General features: G+C 44.6%; 1 protein-coding gene across 5 annotated transcripts in view; it reads left to right on the forward strand.

Moving 5' to 3' along the window:
- Nucleotides 1–1,096: 1,096 nt before the first annotated feature.
- L3MBTL2 (L3MBTL histone methyl-lysine binding protein 2) overlaps nt 1,097–17,768 on the forward strand; it is a 33,257-nt gene continuing 16,585 nt past the window's right edge. For 2 of the 5 annotated variants that reach the window (XM_066634042.1, XM_066634043.1), the window contains exons 1-8: nt 1,097–1,222; nt 4,757–5,021; nt 6,940–7,073; nt 8,871–8,994; nt 12,053–12,132; nt 13,034–13,151; nt 14,943–15,077; nt 16,172–16,260. In XM_066634042.1, the coding sequence (XP_066490139.1) occupies nt 1,130–1,222; nt 4,757–5,021; nt 6,940–7,073; nt 8,871–8,994; nt 12,053–12,132; nt 13,034–13,151; nt 14,943–15,077; nt 16,172–16,260 (1,038 nt within the window). In that variant the 5' untranslated portion in view covers nt 1,097–1,129. Of the gene's footprint in view, nt 1,223–1,784; nt 1,836–4,580; nt 5,022–6,939; nt 7,074–8,870; nt 8,995–12,052; nt 12,133–13,033; nt 13,152–14,942; nt 15,078–16,171; nt 16,261–17,768 lie in introns of those variants that run through there. The other 3 variants (XM_066634044.1, XM_066634045.1, XM_066634046.1) reach the window with 3 other exon arrangements.

Here is a 17,768-nt window from a genome sequence, read left to right on the forward strand (position 1 = left end):
CTGAAGATACATCTGTTTTCCCATGTTTGCTCTCCAAATAAATGGAAAAAGTTTAGGGGGAACTCCTACACCCACTTATTTGGGAGTAAGCCCCCCCCCCAATTCTGAGTACACATGAAGTTTTTCTGTATTATCGTCCCTTTCCTGTTATCATCTGTCTCATTTAGAGCTCAGTTCTATGTATGTCAACTCAGTAATAAGTTCCATTCTAGTCTTACTAGGCTTACTCCCAGCTAAATGTGGGTAGGATTGCAGCCTTAGACTGTAGAGTTTTGCATGCATTTTTGGTATACTGTTCCGTTTTATTATTAATTCTCGTAAACCTCAAATATTAACCCAAAATATTAACGCAAAAACTGAAAGTGGCAAAGTAACATTAACTCCCAATCAGGGCTATAGGATAGTGGAGTCCCTGCTGTGTCCACAGGAGGGTCCAGGTTCAGTTCCTCAAAGTTCCTTGTCGGGCTGAGGAAGATCCTTGTTTGAAATTCTGGAGTGGCAGTGGCGGTCAGGATAATAGGCAATGCTGGCCTATAGGCAATACCCTCTTATCATCGCTTCAGTAATGCTTGTTGGCTGTCTTGGTGCCTCTGTTTCGCTGCTGGTAAACTTAAGGCTGACCAGCATCAGTAATTAATTAAAATTATTAGTGAGTAATCATTATTAATAGAATTAGTTAATAATTCGTTGATTAAATTGATATTAAGTGAAATTATAATTAATTAATCAAACGTAATGATTAATTAATAAGAATTCAAAAAATCGCAGAGCCTGTGAATTAAAAAGTTCATTAATAATAAAATAGGGATAAAGGAATATTGTATTTAATGGGATTTAATTACTAGTGCCATGAGTGCATTTTGAGTGCACGGTTCCAAGGGCGATGATGCGAGGCAGAAAGGCCCCTTTGCAAAGCCGAAGAGGAGGAGGAGCCCCCGGAAGCAGCACTGGGACTGCCAGGCTCCCTGCAGGCCAGAAGGACTCCAGTTCCCGAAGCCCCTTGCGGGACTGCGAGGAGCCCGCACAGAGAGTTCTTGCGCAGCCGCCTGTGCCCTTCTCCTATTGGCGGCGGCGAGAGCGCGTGCGGACCTGCGAGCGCTCGAGAGACGTGGAGGACGGTGGCGCTAAGATGACTATTGGCGGCGCGCGCGGCGCTGGAGGCGGCGGGGGGCGCGCGCCAGGCAGCGCTTGCGGGCGAGCCATGGAGCGTCCAGCGGAGGAGGTGAGAGCGGTGCCTGCTCGGCTGCGATGCCGACGCCCCTTTCCCGTGCGGGGCTGCGGAGGAGCACGGCGTGTCCTCGCGCCAGTAGGCGTGCGCAGGGCAGGTGCTCTGCACAGTGGGCGCCCCTGCTGTGCGCCCGCGTCAGTCTCTCCTGGCGCTGGGAGAGGTCGCGTTCGGCGCACCAGTGACTGGCTCTGCTCAGTGAGCTACACTTGCTGCTTCCGCTGGCCGGAGTAGCAACAGAGTTGCTAACAGCTGCTGGCGACAGAGTAGCAAGTGAATGCGCCTGGACTGGCTCTTCCCCCACACCTGTTCTGAAAGTCGGGGACGGACGGACTTTTTTTTTTTTAATTAACAGTCCTTGAATTGCTCTGCTTTGTGAATTGAAACAAAGCCTGATGACTTTGGCAAGGGCTCAGAACCTTTCTGCTTCACCTTGCGTGTCTGTGGTGACTGCCTCCTGTGACTGCAGCAGTGCTTTGGTCCAAGGAGTTGCCCCCAACTGAGCTGTATTGCAGTGCTTCTCAACCAGTGGTATGGGCACCACCAATGGTACTTGAGGTGAACCCCTGGACCCCTGCCGCCCAGCAGGAATGCAGTGCAACAAGCAGTGGTAGGAGGCTCCAAAGCATGCTTTCCATGCTTGAAAATGCCTTAAGAAAATAAGAACAGCCCCACTGGGTCAGGACATAGGCCCATCTAGTCCAGCTTCCTGTATCTCACAGCAGCCCACCAAGTGCTCCAGGGAGCACACCAGATAACAAGAGACCTCATCCTGGTCCCCTCCCTTGCATTGGCATTCTGACATAGCCCATTTCTAAAATCAGGAGGTTGCACATACACATCCTGGCTTGTAACCCATAATGGATTTTTCATCCAGAAACGTGTCCAATCCCCTTTTAAAGGCATTCAAGCCAGATGCCTTCTTGTACACTCTGAGCCTCTCACTGGTAGTTTCTGCATCACATCTGGCCTCCCACCAGAAGTGACAGGCAATGATGTCATTGAAAGTTACTTCTGATGGTACAGATGGGAAGACTATGTGAAGTGGTGCAACAGAGGACGAATGTTGAGAAACACCGCAGTATTGCCCTTAAAAAAAGTTGGATATTTGTTTTGGCTGAGGAAAGACAGGATACAAATCTTTGAAGAAAGTAAGGGTGCAGTCCTAACCAACTTTCTGGCACCAAGGTAAGGGAACAAACCCTTACCTTGAGGTTTGTGACTCTGTGACTCTCACCCAACTGCAGGATGCAGCAGGCACCCCACTGGCATAGCTGTGTCAGTGCTGGAAACTTGGTTAGGATTTGGGCCTAAATAAGTCAGCGTGGTTAAGGTATAACTAACTCCCATGAAGTGATGTGTCAAGGTTGCATCGCTTTGAGAAACACTTGCAGGTGCAAGAATTGGAATGGGAACTTTCTTATCTTATTTAATAAATATACCATTGCCCCTTTGGTATTCATGAGAACTGCAAATCATGGTGCTCAAGTTAAAAGCTGGATAAATTTTTGCTGAATGCTGTATGATGATATGTTACTGACCAGGTGGGCCAGTAAAATATCATTCCCATATCTTAATGGGCCACTGTTAGCTGCTGCTTGGTGTTGTACAAAGTGCCTGGACTGCTATCTCCATGCATGTTTCACCTGACTTGTAAGAGACAATGTTTGCCATCCATGAAAATGAGATCCATAGAAGAAGGTGTTTGAAAAGTTATTTCATGACCTTTGTATGTATGTTAACACAGACCAAAGCAACTTGTTGGTGCCTGGTACTGGTTGCTATGCAGGAGCTTGGGATGTGGTTCCCCATCAATATAGAGGCAAGGGGAGTTCATGTGTCAGGGTAAGGTTTTCTTAATACTTGATGTAATGCCGTAGAAATAGACTCTCACGGTGCTTCTGCTGGTTTTACCGCTACTGATGTTCACGTTACGGTCTAGGATGATCAAACAAGTTCAGTTTCGCCTGCTTTTCTGTGTGTGTTGTATAAGGAGATCCTCATGCGATTAGCCATAGTTTATTGATTACATCCATCCTGCAGCTGAAATCTAGGCAGGGCTGACAATGAGTTGAATATTATTTGTGACCATTTGGAGTCCAGGGGTTCCAAACTTTTTGGCAGGAGGGCCACATCATCTCTCTGACACTGTGTTGAGGGCTGGGAAAAAATAATTAATTTACATTTCAAATTTGAATAAATTTACATAAATGAATATATTAAAGATGGAACTTATATGAATGAATGAAGGTCTTGCAATAACTCAAGTCCTATAAAAGGCCTTGCACAAGGCAAGGTCAGCCTTCGCTTTGCTGCCGCTGCTGCATCACAGATGTGAAATAGCAAGCAGTGGAGGGAGGCCTCGACCCACAGCTCAGGCGAGAGGTTGAACAGTCGCCCTCATGCTGAGAGCAGTTGTTTCGGGCAGGCACGGGCTCCAGCAAGTCTCCGGAGGGCCAGAGGCTCATTGGAAACTGGGGGCTCCCTGAGGTCCAGATTGGGAGTCCTCAAGGGCCACAAGTGGCCCCAGGGCCGGGGTTTGGGCACCCCTGACTTGGAGTTTAGTATTGTTGTTCTCCAGCCACTTTCTGACTCGGCATGCACAGAGGAGGCTGTGACTATTGCATGTGGACCATGGCAGGTAGGACAGTTTTGCTTCACCTGCTACCCCCACACTGCATGTCCTTGCTCCACGCAGTGCTTATAATCTTCTATACTTCCATATGAGACCAGACTTCTAGTTTGCCTTTCTTCTTCATATACTGTATCCAGTCTTAGCATTTTGAACCTCCCATTTGAACTGTTTGTTTAAGATTGACATCAGAGGCCTTACTCTGGATGCTGCTACTTTCAGGGGTGGCAGCCAGAGATAGTACCTTTTAAGCAGTGGGGTTCTAGCTGTAAAATGCTATTCCTAGGGATATTTGGTTGACTTTGTTGCCCTTTGCCTGATGTTAAAAGATGCTTTCATCCTCCCAGGCTTAAATAAAAGGCAGATTTCATGTGTTGCCTTTTTGAAATACCCCATCCACGGTTTGGTTAGCAGTATATTTCTTCTCTACCAGCTGTCAGATCAAGAAAATTGGTCAGATCTTCAAAAGATGAACTTTTTGTTGGCTAAGATGTCAAAAAGCAGTGCAGTACTCGTCAACAGTTTTTATTTTAGCAATAATAAAAATAACGTGAGATTTTGATAATGGTTTCTGTTGTGTGTGAACATGAGTACGGTAATGAAAATCAACTGGTTGACCTAACTGATCCACATAATGTTAAGCATACAATTATTTTATGTACTGCATTTTCCATTTCTGTTTTGGCTGATGTAGAAATGAACGTAAACAAATACATTTTTTAGGAACGTATATGAAAGGGATGTGGGGAACTGTCACTGCTATTGCCAGCCCTTCAGAAATGGTTTCCTGAGATGTCTCTACCCCTGATGCTTTGAACTGAACACGCTTTTCCCACCTGCCCTGCTGTATTGCTGCCAGTGGATGTTTTCAAATATTCTCGGGTCTGTTTTGCTGCTAGTTGGAGGCTGCTGCCAACGGCAAGTCTTCATCCTTGGAGCAGATGGATGAGGAAGAAGAGGAGGATGACTTTGATCTCTTTGGGGGTTATGATAGCGTCCGACATTACAGCAGCAGCAGCTCGGACAGTGGCAGCACCTCCTGCTTGGAAGACTCTAGTGAGAATGAAGATCGAACCAACCGAGAAGCTGGCGAGGTGGCGACATCTCCTTTGCAGACCCAAACACCTACTGGCCGTTTGCCAGATGAGAATGGATCTGAGCCAGGTACTAGTGTGTTCTCTTCTCTTGTAAAGGAAGTGCGTAGGTGACAGAAGAAGAGGCAGTTTTGCTCTGTCTAGAGCAGGATAGGAGCTAACTGATGCGATCGAATACATTTGGAAAACCTGAGCCAAAAATAAAATATCCTTCTTGATCAGGAGATGCATTTTGTGTGAAAAAAGAGGGTGAGACAGTGACTGCCGAGCCATATGATATTGCATGAAAAAACAGCTATGAAAAAACAGTGTGAAAGAATTCATTTTTAATTAATATCATGTTACTCCCTAGAAGATTTCCTGATGTGTCCCACATGCATGCATGCTTACGCATGGGAGTTTGTATATTGAAGTGTATTATAAAACTACTGTTGAAGAAGTTGGACTCAAAATGCTTTGAGCCAATGTCTTACAAAAACAAATTCAGTTATTCAAACTTTGATTCTTCTGCATTTGTTGTCGACCTAAGTTATGCCCAGAAAACCAAGCTATCTGTACTCAAATTAAACTGCGCAAACAAAATGTATTCAAACATAGATGGTTTGTACAATCTTAGTCAGTTTTCCTATTCAGTCCTAAACCAGGCAAGAAGTTTTCCTTTCTTAGTAAATTGTGGTTAGATGGATTAACTGAAGGCCAGATTTGTGTGGGTTAGGGAAATGCTATGTAATGGGGACGTACAGGGCCTATAGTAGCTTTGCCTTCCGAAGCCCTACTGATGTTATAAGCACACACAGTGCAGTGTGTTGGACGGTGTCAACTTCATCCATTCCCCACGGCTGACCTACTTTTCAAAAACTGAGGGTTGATGATGCTGGAATGCAATAGGTCAAGATACAGCAGCCTGTCATGCCCAAACCAGGGGAGAGGGGAAAGACTTTTCCAGACACAGATGGGTTGCAAATTGGGGGTGTGGACTAAAATTAACATATCTGCATCTTTCTTGTCTCCATAGCCACGGAGACAGATCAGGGACAGACTGCACTTGCTCCCAGTGTGGAAGGGATTGTCACTCCCGGATTGGCTTTTTCAGCCACACTAGATGCTGTGCCAGAACCACCTTTCAGAGCGCGATACCATAGTCTTTCGAGACTGAAGGTTGCCAATACTGAATACTGATACTTGTTGCAAACTAAATTCTGCTTAACTCCATGCAATCAGGATCTTTTCTGTTTATGGCAAGAGTTCAGGCCTTATAATTTCTGCTTGGAGCACCATTATGCAGAAATGCTTTGGGGCAGCTTTTGTATGTCTAGGCAGGGAGGGCTCTTCTTGATTCTGGTCTAGATGTATGTGTTGAACTGACTGCTTTCCAGTCAAGCCAGTGCTGTACATTTCTGTCATGTTTGATGAGCAGTCCTTGTAGCCAAAGTAATAACTTCATTGGGGGGGGGGGAATCTGATTTTTAAAGCACACAGTGGGTTCTGGTTTCTCCTTTCAGTCTGCTAGTTCAATTATCTGGACAAGAGCTATTGTTGTCAGCCAGCAGGGATGAAAACCTTTTCCCCCTGTGCTGGTATCTGCCCCCACTGCCTAGTTTATTTCCTGCCATTGGGGTCTTGCACTAGTCACATTTGCAATAGAGGCAGAAGTAGACCAACCTTCCTTTGAGAAGGAGGCCCCAGTCACCAGGCTTCAACAGGGAGATGTCATTGTTGCTCATTGGTAAACCACATGCTTTGTATACAGAAAATCCCATGTTCAATCCCTACCATCTCCAGGTGTAATTAGAAAACAGACCCCTGGAAACCCACTGCCAGTCAAAATACTCGTAGTAGGCAGTATTGAGCAAGGAGACCAATGCCTTGTTTTGGTAGAAGGCGCCTCCTGTGTTCATATGTGAAAACCATTGACCTAGCCCTGTGCTTGCTGGTGGAACTCCAAGACTTCTCACTGTTGAGGCTTTATTGTATTCATGCTTCCTTAGCTGTCTGTGAGATGTGTGGGATTGTGGGCACGAAAGATGGCTTCTTCTCCAAGACCAAACGTTTCTGCAGTGTCTCCTGCTCCAGAAGCTACTCTTCAAATTCCAAAAAGGCTAGCATCCTGGCAAGGCTTCAGGTGAGCAATGCTTACTTAACAGAGTCCAGAATCCAAGTAAGAGGAGGCTGCTGGGAAATGTCACCATCATTTGCTGAACTGAGCTTAAAATGCTGGAAATAAAGTGGCGGGGGGCTCTGTCTTGCATCTCAAACTTCTGAAAAAAGGAGTACTGAATGACCATAACAGAAATAGTATATTTCATGTGAACACTTCTATCTTCAATATATTCTCCCTGAAGTAAATCCTGTAACTTTTGGCAGAGCTGAGCACTCTCTTCCCCATTCCAGTTCTGCCTGTAGAAGTGAACCCCTGGAGAATTGCTATAGATAGATTGGTAACAATAAAGAAAAGCTCTCTGAATACAGGAAAAAGTCCCTTTCATTTGAATCACCTCAGGGGTCCATCCATGGAATGGGGGGGGGGGTGTTGGGCTACTTGTCAGGCTGGATGCCCTTTGCCCCTCCCCCATATGGGAATGCCTGTGGGCAACAGGCAGCCCTCAACAGCTCTAATTACTTTAGAAGTTGCATTTGTAGCAGAGGGTAAGGGAATCTTCAAGCTCCCCCCCCCCTTAGGATGCTAAGGGTGAGTGGACATGGATTAGATTGCCTGAAGGGTAGTAAATAGGTGCCTTTTTCTTTGCAGTTTCAATGCATGCTAAGGTGGAGTATTGTGGTGGTTGTGTTTTTTTTTAAAGCCTTGCCAGCAATTGTAGTTAGGAAACCCTGGGTGACAGTAGTTGGGTCAGATTGGAATAACTGCACAGTAAAAGGCAAAGTTCCTGTATGAGCAGCTGTTTTTGGAGTAATAATTTTTATCAGAGGCTGCTGGTATGGAACCAGAAAGGGTTGTGATCTTTCATATGTACATTTATTATTATTATTATTATTATTATTATTATTATCATCATCATCATCATCATCATCATCATCATCTTAATAATATTAAGAACATATACTGCTTTTCAACAAGAGTAGCTCCTAAAGCAGTTTATATAGTAAAATAAATGGTCCTGAAAAGACTCTCAATCTAAAAAAAATACGGAAGAGACAACAGCCTCTAGAAAAGATTTCATGGTGGGGTGAAGAGGGGCAGTTACTCTCCCCCTGCTACATATAAGAGGACACCGCTTTAAAAGGTGCCCCTTTTGCCTATGAATATGAGATAACTTCTGAGGGGAGGAAAAGGATAGGCTCTTTAGTTGTGAAGAAAGGATATTGAGGGTGGTTATGATTATGTTGATGGTAAGATATAATCTAAAGACTCATATAGTGTATCACTTCTCAGCCTTATGGCTAAGATCATGTGTAGTCTCTATTCTGTAGGACACTGGCTTATCAGTGCTCCAGGGCTAGAGTTCACTATGTCTCTTTTCTTTTGCTAACTATAAAATTGTGTCTTCCATGCTGAACTCATAATAAGAATGACAAGGAAAGAGCAATCCTCTGAAGGTGAGGGGCAGGCACTGAAGGTAGGCACTGAAGGGGCAGGTGAGGGGTAGGCTCCTGGCAGTCCTAAATTTTGACCTGTCAAAACTTGTGCTGCCCCAGTCTGATCCGTCTGTCAAAGTAGATTCTAGCCTAGAAAAGCTTGCTGCAAGATGGTTGTAGAGTTGTTAGGATGCCACAAAATGTTCTTGCTTTTACCGTAAACAGATTAACACGGCTGCTCTTCCCATAATAGATTCCTTTTGGTTTGATAGTTTTAATTTTTATCTGTAAGTCCTTTCTGTTGACAGTGGCAAGTTTTATCTGCCCCTCTTTGTTTTGCTGGTATGCTCCTGAATCCTGACATCTTTTGTTAACATTTCTGCAGGGCAAGCCACCTACAAAGAAAGCCAAAGTCTTGCATAAGGCAGCCTGGTCTGCAAAAATTGGGGCATTCCTCCATACACAGGGAACAGGACAGCTGGCAGATGGAACACCAACAGGCCAGGATGGTAAGTATGAGCAGCAGTTTGAAGAAATGAGGATGTGGCCTAACTTCAAACAGCATGGCAAGTGGGGAGTTAGAAGGAATTGTGTATGGAAGTCTTCTGGGAAGAATAAGTATTTGCCAACTAGGTGAAAGGAGTGGATGAGTAACCATTATAGGCACAGTTACAAAGGGAAGCAATGCTTATGTGGAAGGACCAGGGTTACTAGATGTCCCTTAAGCTGGTTTGTTTTGAGCTATATAGTGTTAACTGGAACAACTTCAGGCTTCTGATAAATTGGAGACACCTGTTGCAGTTGCCAGTGCTTAAAGTATCTTTAAACACATGCCCTGCAGGGTGGAAGTTCAGCAGTTGTAGATCACGGCAATATTTAGAGAGGAGAAATCTTCCTTGGAATTGAACAGTCTAATTCAGTTGCTTGAGTCTTCCTTGCTTTGTAGGTCCCTTTCTGTAGTATCTCTTCTTGTGATACATAGTGGTCTTGATTGAACAGGTTGTTCTGTGAGTGAATGGAGGTCTTGTTGAGTTGAAGGTCCTGCCATTCGGGGCAGAAAGTTAGACTGCATAACTTTTGGGGGGATACCTTTTAATTCTATTTGAATGATAGCAAATGCTATTGGTAGGTCCACCTTACTTAAAAGCACTTACTAACTTCTTTTTGTGATTCTAAGCTTGAACGTCATTGTAAGGGTTACTATACTTTCTGTACCTTTTCTAGACACCCAAAAGAGAAGACTACGAGGGTTGCCCAGAAAGTAATGCACCACATTTTTTTTCTTCAACAATTATTTATTGAACACAATGAAACTTACACATAAGAAAGAATGATGTTTCTTCTACACTCCCTATTTTTCCACATAATCTCCGTCCAGTTCTATGGCCTTCCTCCAGCGAGACACAAGGGCATGTATGCCCTGTCGGTACCACTCCTTGTTCTGGTCACGAAGCCATTTCTGCACTGTGCAAATCACCTCTTCGTCATCCTCAAAATGTCTTCCGTGAATGGCATCCTTTAATGGACCAAACAAGTGGAAGTCTGAGGGAGCTAGGTCAGGGCTGTAGGGTGGATGGGGTAACACAGTCCGACCCTGTTTAGTGATGTGTTCCGAAGTCCTCAAACTTGTGTGAGGCCGAGCGTTATCATGTTGAATCAAACATTCACCTGGGTTATGGCGCCGAAGTCGCTGGAAGCGCTTCTTGAGTTTGGTTAATGTCTTCTCATAAGCTTCAGAATTAATGGTGCTGCCTCTTGGCATCACATCAATGAGTATGACGTCCTCACAGTCCCAAAACACAGTGATCATGACCTTACCGGCGGAAGCAGTTGCTTTGAATTTTTTCTTCTGTGGAGATTGAGGATGACGCCATTCCATCGACTGTCATTTTGTTTCGGGCTCAAAATGGTGAACCCAGGTTTCATCACCTGTCACAATCCTGGACAAGAACGCTTCCCCCTCATCTTCAAAACGTTTCAGCAACTCAGAAGAAATGTTTTTTCTGAGAGATTTGTGGTCCACCGTAAGACAGCACGGAACCCATTGTGCACACACTTTTGAGTAATCAAGAGCACGGATGATTGCATCCACACTTCCTTTGCTGATTGACAGCTTCAGCGCCAACTGCCTAGTCATTATGCGTCGGTCCTCGCGAATGAGCACATCAGCAAGCTGCGTCTTGTCAGGTGTGACAGCCGTGGATGGCCGCCCCGAACGCTGCAAATCTTGGAGCTCTGCCGAACCGCCTTCTAATGGCCTCACCCTCTGTGCCCAGCGACTAACCATACTTCTGTCGACTGCAGATTCTCCATAAACTGTACACAAACATTTGTGAAAGTTCCCAACAGTTTCTTTCTCCACAGTGAGAAATTCAATGACGACACGCTGCTTGTAGTGTACATCACTTACAGACGCCATTTCGAAACACTGCTGCAGCTACGCTATCTTTCTGAAGACACCAAAAATTTGTGTGCGCACTCCTGAAATTTCAAATGTATATCTAAAGTTTTGCATTCGTACCATTACTGTAGGCTGAGAAAAAAAATGTGGTGCATTACTTTCTGGGCGACCCTCGTAATTATGGGGAAAGGGATACCTCTTGTATGTGAGTGTGTGCAACCACATATTGATTGCATTATCACTTGGGACAGTTCTGGTTTGCAAAGACAAAGCTATTATTTAAGTCTTTAATACCTTGGTGCTCAGCTATACAGTGGTGCCTCGCAAGACGAAATTAATTCATTCCGCGAGTCATTTCGTATTGCGAAATTTTTGTCTTGCGAAGCGCAATTTAAAACAAACCAAAACAAAAAAAAATGCAAAAAAAATTGTCTTGCGAAGCACAGCCAAAGAAAAATTTGTCTTGCGAGTCACCAAAAAATTCACAAAACACTTTCGTCTTGCGAGTTTTTCGTTACGCGAGGCATTCGTCTTGCGAGGCATCACTGTATATATGATCACTCAGGGTCCTGTGCAGACAGAATGAACCTCTACTCCCTTTTATTTGCAGTCAGGTATTGCATTGACATTGATCATAATTAAGACAAACCAGATATCTCTTAACAGGAGTTTGAAGTTGGTTAGCAAACTTAGTCATAAGAAACTGATTTAGCTGTAACCATGATTAAATGTCATTGCCTATGTAATGCTTAACCAGACTCTTTTCTTTGAGGAAACTAGGTTCCTGCCTGTTTGTTTAAACCTTCATGGATGTGCTGCTTTTGGAAGTGCCTAAAAACAAATATTTCTCACCTGTTTTGCTCTTGTAATGCCTGAGATTAAGATTCTGGTCCTACAAAGGTTTACCTGAGAGCAAATCCCATTGACCTATTGAGGCTGATTTCTGAGTAGGCATGCAAGGGCTTGCACTGTTAAAGACCTTTCCTTCCCCCCACTGCATTTCTGTGCAGGTTAAAAGTTTTGATCTTCTGTGCCCATATGATACTGCTCCACTAGAAGATATTCCACCCTTGTCCTGTCTGTCATGTGTACAACTGTTTGTGACCAACCTTGATTCTTGTGTGGTGAAATGATTCTGATGACCTCTTCTTGTGCCCTCTTTTTAGCTCTTGTCGTAGGCTTTGACTGGGGAGCCTACCTACAGGACCACGGGTGCAAGGCTGTGCCTGTCAGCAGTTTCAAACATGTGAGTGCTCCCTCTCTTCTGTGGCTCTTCTGTCTAAACATGTTGCATTGCAGCAGGCCCTTGGCACTCATGTGGTCCTCATAGCTTGAGGGGGAATAGGACCAGTTTAATTCAACTGAAAAGAGAAACCATCTCTGAAGTGCCTCATGAGTTGTGGAGCAACTTGGAGGTGCCATTCTAAGGTGATTCTGAAAATCATTACAAGCAAGAGAGCGATTCCACTATGAGAAAATGCAGTGCCATTAGTGTAAATAATGTGTAATTAGTGTAAATTAAATTAGTGTAAATTAGTTTATCTGGTGTGCTCCCTGGGGCATTTGGTGGGCCGCTGTGAGATACAGGAAGCTGGACTAGATGGGCCTATGGCCTGATCCAGTGGGCTGTTCTTAATGCTCTTATGTAAATACATTTGTTGTCCAGATAAATATTATCCTAATGTGTGTTGATCATGTAATGCTTCTTTTCAGTGAATAACTCTAGTGAATGGTCTGAGACAACCTGGTGCTTTAGCTGTGTTGAACCTGAGTTAGTGTGGAGCAAATTAGTGCCTGGACAGGAAACTATACCCACTCCTGGGTGTGTCCTCCATTTGTGAAAACTGCTTGTTCCAGTCTCCCTCTGGTTTCCTAGTCTCTAGCATGAAGGACCTATTTAGCTGTGTGTGTGAAATAGACTTTTGTCTAAAATCATGAGGACTATACAACTGCTCCTATTTTAGAAATTGAAACAAGTCCAAGGCCTTAATTTTTGGTTTGTTAATTCTGAGGTGCATCTTGCTTACCATCCTGGGGGGGGGGGGGAATCTAATTCTGCCTCTATACAGTTCTTTCTATGCCTTTCCTCTTCCTGTTTTTTCCCCCCACCAATATAATTCCCATTTATCTTCCTGGCTAATCTTTAGGTGCCTCTTTATGACCAATGGGAGGATGTGTTAAAAGGGATGAAAGTAGAAGTGTTGAATAGTGACGCTGTACTTCCCAGTCGTGTGTATTGGATTGCCTCTGTTGTTAAAATAGCAGGTGGGTTAAAATAGGTGGGTCTCTTGTGGGAGTGGGTAACATTAAAGATTGGGGATCATTACCGGTTCCATTTTTAGATTTTGAATGTGTTCTGCTGCTACCTGGAGGCTAGTGGTGAGCGAAAGCAGATTTAAAAGAGTAAAGATTACGCCATTACATTTTTAAAACATTATGTACTGCTATCCAAGCACCTTTTTTTTTTAATTGAATTTTTCAATATCTGCATAAACACAGACTACATAAGTGGGTGGGATCAGGCCATTCCAAGGGAAGAGGTACTGGAAGTCAAAAGGAGATGGGTTGCAGATATGATGAGTGTGATGTCAATTGAGGGAGGTCCAGCTGACAACTTTCTAAGTGATGTACAATACAAACATTTAAAATAGAGCACAATACTAATAATATCAACATCAGATTTAAGAACAGCATCTTGGCAATTGGAGGCTTTTTCATAAAGAGCAGTCTTAATGTAGCTTGGAAAGGTTTGTGGGGTAGGGGCCCATACAGTATGTGCCTCTTCTGGGAAGGTGTTCCAAGAATTTGGGCTGTGACAGAGGAGGTGGTTTCAGACTCTGGTGATGCTAGCATCCTCTCCCTAAAGAATGGAGTCTGTAGCAGGGATTCACTACTTGTTTTTAAATGCTGGGGGAGGTTCATACTGGAGGAGATATTGCCTTAGGTACTAAAAATCCAAACCGTATAGGGCTCTTAAGGTCCTAACAAGCCCTTTGGATTGCAAAACTGACAGGACAGATTAGGCTATGTACATTAAGGGTTAAACAAGCTGCTACTGGGGGGGGACACATTGCTGCCCTATCACCATTATGCCCACACCCCTTGACATTTATAATTTGGGTAGCAGCCTCTAATGTTTGAGAACCACTGATCTAGTATTGGAGACTCTTCCCTACAAGAAAGGGCTGAAGCATTTGTGGCTTTTTAACTTAGAAATAAGGCAACTAGACACTTGTAGAGACCTGTACAATTAAGCATAGTGTTGAGATAGCAGATAAGAAGAGGTTTTTCTCCTCTCATATTATTAGAACTGGTTTTCATTCAGTGAAATTGATGGGCATTCTATTCTGGCAAGGCACGGGAGAGAACTAAATGCAATTGGTAAATAATGTGTGGGATTTATTGCCACAAAATACGATGTTGGCCACTAGTTTCAGCAGCTGAAAAGGGAGAAGAATTGGTGAACTTTGTGAAGAGTGGGTCTCTGACTGATGGATAAGTGGAACTGCCATGTTTAGTGGCAGTATAGCAGGGGTCTCCAAACCCCAGCCTGGGGTCCAGATGCGGCCCACAGCAAGCCTCTTTCCGGCCCGCGGCCAACCTCTTGTCCCCTGAAAGCCTCTGGCCCACTCAACTGAACATGACCGGAACTGTGCTCTGATGGTGTCTGGAGGGTGTTCTGAGGGCCAAAGAGGTTGAATGAATGAGCCCATTCATTTATTTATTCACTCATCTAAGTTCCATCTCTAATTTATTTATTTAAATTTTATATTTAAATTTTTTTCCGGCCCTCCACATCACGTCAGATATTTGATGTAGCCCTCTGGCCAAAATGTTTGGAGACCTTTGCGGTATAGCATTGAATACCAGTTGTTAAGAGGCAGTACTGGAGGTGAGGTCTTTCTTTCATGTCCCGCTAATGGGCTTCCTGGAGTTGTCTGTGAGAAGTGGGTTCTGGTCCAGCAGAACTTTTCTTATGAGATCATCCTGCTGCCTTACTGCAAATACTCAAGGTTAAATAACTTGGTTTCTGTCTCCAAACATCAATCTTGGTAGGATACAAGGCACTACTGCGTTATGAAGGCTTTGAAAATGACTCCAGTCATGATTTTTGGGTCAACTTGGGCACAGTGGACATCCACCCTATCGGGTGGTGTGCCATTAACAGCAAAATCCTGGTGCCACCTCAAAGTAAGTATCTGAGTCTCCCTCCATTGTGGGACCGATATTAGGCAGGTCACTTCTATATGAGCTCTGCTGGTGTTGTTCCTGTATCGTTACCTTGACCCTTCCTCTTTCTTTGTGTGCAGCCTCTGAAGCTTGGAAGTGGGTGACCAGAATTTTCAGTGGGCTTCAGTGCCCCTCCCCATGGCTGACACAATTAAAGTAAAATTAGACAAAATAAGAAAAGATTGGCCTAAGTCAGTTCCCTTTTCAGAATTTGCCCGTCTGCATGCAAAATGTGAGAATCTTTGTGGGAGTCTTTCCTCACAAAACCTCTATTCAGAGCCCCAAATTGGGGAAAGCTGAGGCATTTGTCTAAGACAGCAGTATGTGCTGGGGCTTCCTTGCTGCTGTGCTTATGTTGAGAGAGCCTGCAGTGTTTCCAAAGGACTGCAGCTTGTTGCTAAAGGGGACCATCAGGGTGAGGATGAGCTAGAAAGGAGGGTTTAACTGGAGGCATGAAAAAGCGGGCTGTTCCTGTGTTTGCAGGCCTGCTGATGCAGAAAGCACATTATTTGAGCGCCTCACAGCCCGATCCTAATCTGCGCTGGAGCAGGCAGGCAGGCAGGCTGACCTGCGCTGTATCCAGCACTGGGTTTGAGGTGGATCTCTCACAACTTGGAGTAAGGAGATTTATTTCCCCTTATCCTGTGTTGCATGGCAGCCACCTCAGTAGGGTTACTCGGATCGGTGCCAACAAAATCACTGGTGCAAATCCGAGCAGTCTGATATAACATCAGGCTGCTCGGGAGGGTGATTAGGATCCTGCCTAAATTCCAGAGGCCAGTCCCAACTCCCTCCCAGGCGCAGTCTGCCCTCTCCTGCCCAGAAGCACCCCTGTCCTACTGTCCCCAACCCCCTACACCATCTGCCCTCAGCCAGTAGTAAGTCACCTCAGCCAGGACTGGATTCGCCATGGGGAGGCCAGCACACATCCTTGTGCTGGCCTCCCTGACTCCTGGGGTGGGGCAAATGTGCTTTATGGTACATTCATGACACCTGAAGGCCTAAAGGCAAGTCTGGATTGCTCTCTCAGACTCTTCCTACAACTTTCTGTGCAGCCATCCAGTCCAAGTACACAAACTGGAGAGGGTATCTAATGAAAAAGCTTGTGGGAGCCAGGACCATCCCAGTGGACTTCCATATAAAGGTAAGGGGAAAGGGGAACTTGCTGTAGCCCAGCTTCCCACTTCGAGAGGCTGCAGCTATGCATACAGAATCTTCTAGTTTCAATTCCTCACATCTCCAGATAGGGCTAGGAGAGACCTCATCTGAAATCCTTAGAACTACATGTTACAGGCACTGCTGCCTTCTGCCTGTGAAAGATCAGCTCTGCTTTTGCTCCTTCTCCCCCCCCCCCCATTCAAATACAGGGCAGGGTATGAATCAATACAGCATGTGTAAAGTGGATAAAATGGAATGCATTTGCTATAATTCTTCAAATTTGTGGCACAATGTCCTCTGGCCTAAATAACTTTTAATAAAGAGTAATTAAGGGCCTGCTGATTAGTCTTCCTTTACTGGCTTGCCTAAAACTCCATCAGCAGTTTTGTACTTTCAAACCAAGGCTGCTGGAGAGGGAAGAGAGGCTCCCCCTGCTGGCCTGTTTTAGAAAGCAACGCGAAGGGATTTTTCATAATCTGTGCCACTGAACAGTGAGATGGCGGATTAAAGAAGAGCTTCCAGGGTTTCAGCTTCTACGTTAAACGTCTCCTAACCAGCACAATGGGTTCTGAGTCACTGCCAGCATTGATCAGTTTAGCCCTACAGTTCGCTGAGGGGGAGGGGTTGATGATTGTGCCTGTTTCATTGTGCCTTCCCTCCTCTTTTCATTTTATCAGAGTATCTTGACTAAAGAGGGGATTTTGGACAGTGGCAGCCGAGAAAACTTTATGTTGGTGGGGGAAGGCTCAGTGTCTGCATTTTACTTCAGGCCCAATTACCCAATTCAGCTAAGCTTGAGCTGTACCGTAAAGGCTCCAATTCTGTGCACACGTACACTTTGGAGTAAATTCAATTTAAACAAGGTGGGCTGATTTCTAAGTAAACATGCATAGAATTGGATTCCTCCTTTTACTGTAATGCCTTATATTTCTATGGTGCCCTTGTGAGTATTCAAAGCATTTCACATACATTTGTGAAACAATTCAACCAGTTAGGCCATGATCCCATATTGCAGATTTGCAGGCTGAGAGAGATTACCTATGTATGTACCTAGTGAATTCATGTGTCAGAGATTGGCTAGTCTGCAACTTGAATGGCTTAGGGCCCAATCCCAGTCAATTTTCCAGTGCCAGTGCAGCCGCAAGGTAAGGAAACAAATATTCCCTTACCTTGAGGATACCTCTGTGACTACCCCCCACCACAGGGTGCACTGCATGCCCTGTTGGCAAGGCTGCATTGGTGCTGGAATGTTGGTTAGGATTGGGCCCTTGATGACTATTCTACACTAGCTTTTGCAGAAATGTGTGAATGAGCCTTTTAATTTTTTTCACCCTTTTGTTTTTATTTTTTCTCACCCTTTATTAGTGAGAGGAAAAAATACATACAAATGAGCCTTCCTCTGGCATACCAGATAACTATAATATTAATTTTAGAACTTTGACTGGACATATTGCTCTCCTGAATGTGACAGTACTGAATCCTTCAGGCTAGGGA

Source organism: Tiliqua scincoides, chromosome 7, assembly GCF_035046505.1.
Source record: "Tiliqua scincoides isolate rTilSci1 chromosome 7, rTilSci1.hap2, whole genome shotgun sequence".
In the NCBI taxonomy this organism is placed as follows: domain Eukaryota; kingdom Metazoa; phylum Chordata; class Lepidosauria; order Squamata; family Scincidae; genus Tiliqua; species Tiliqua scincoides.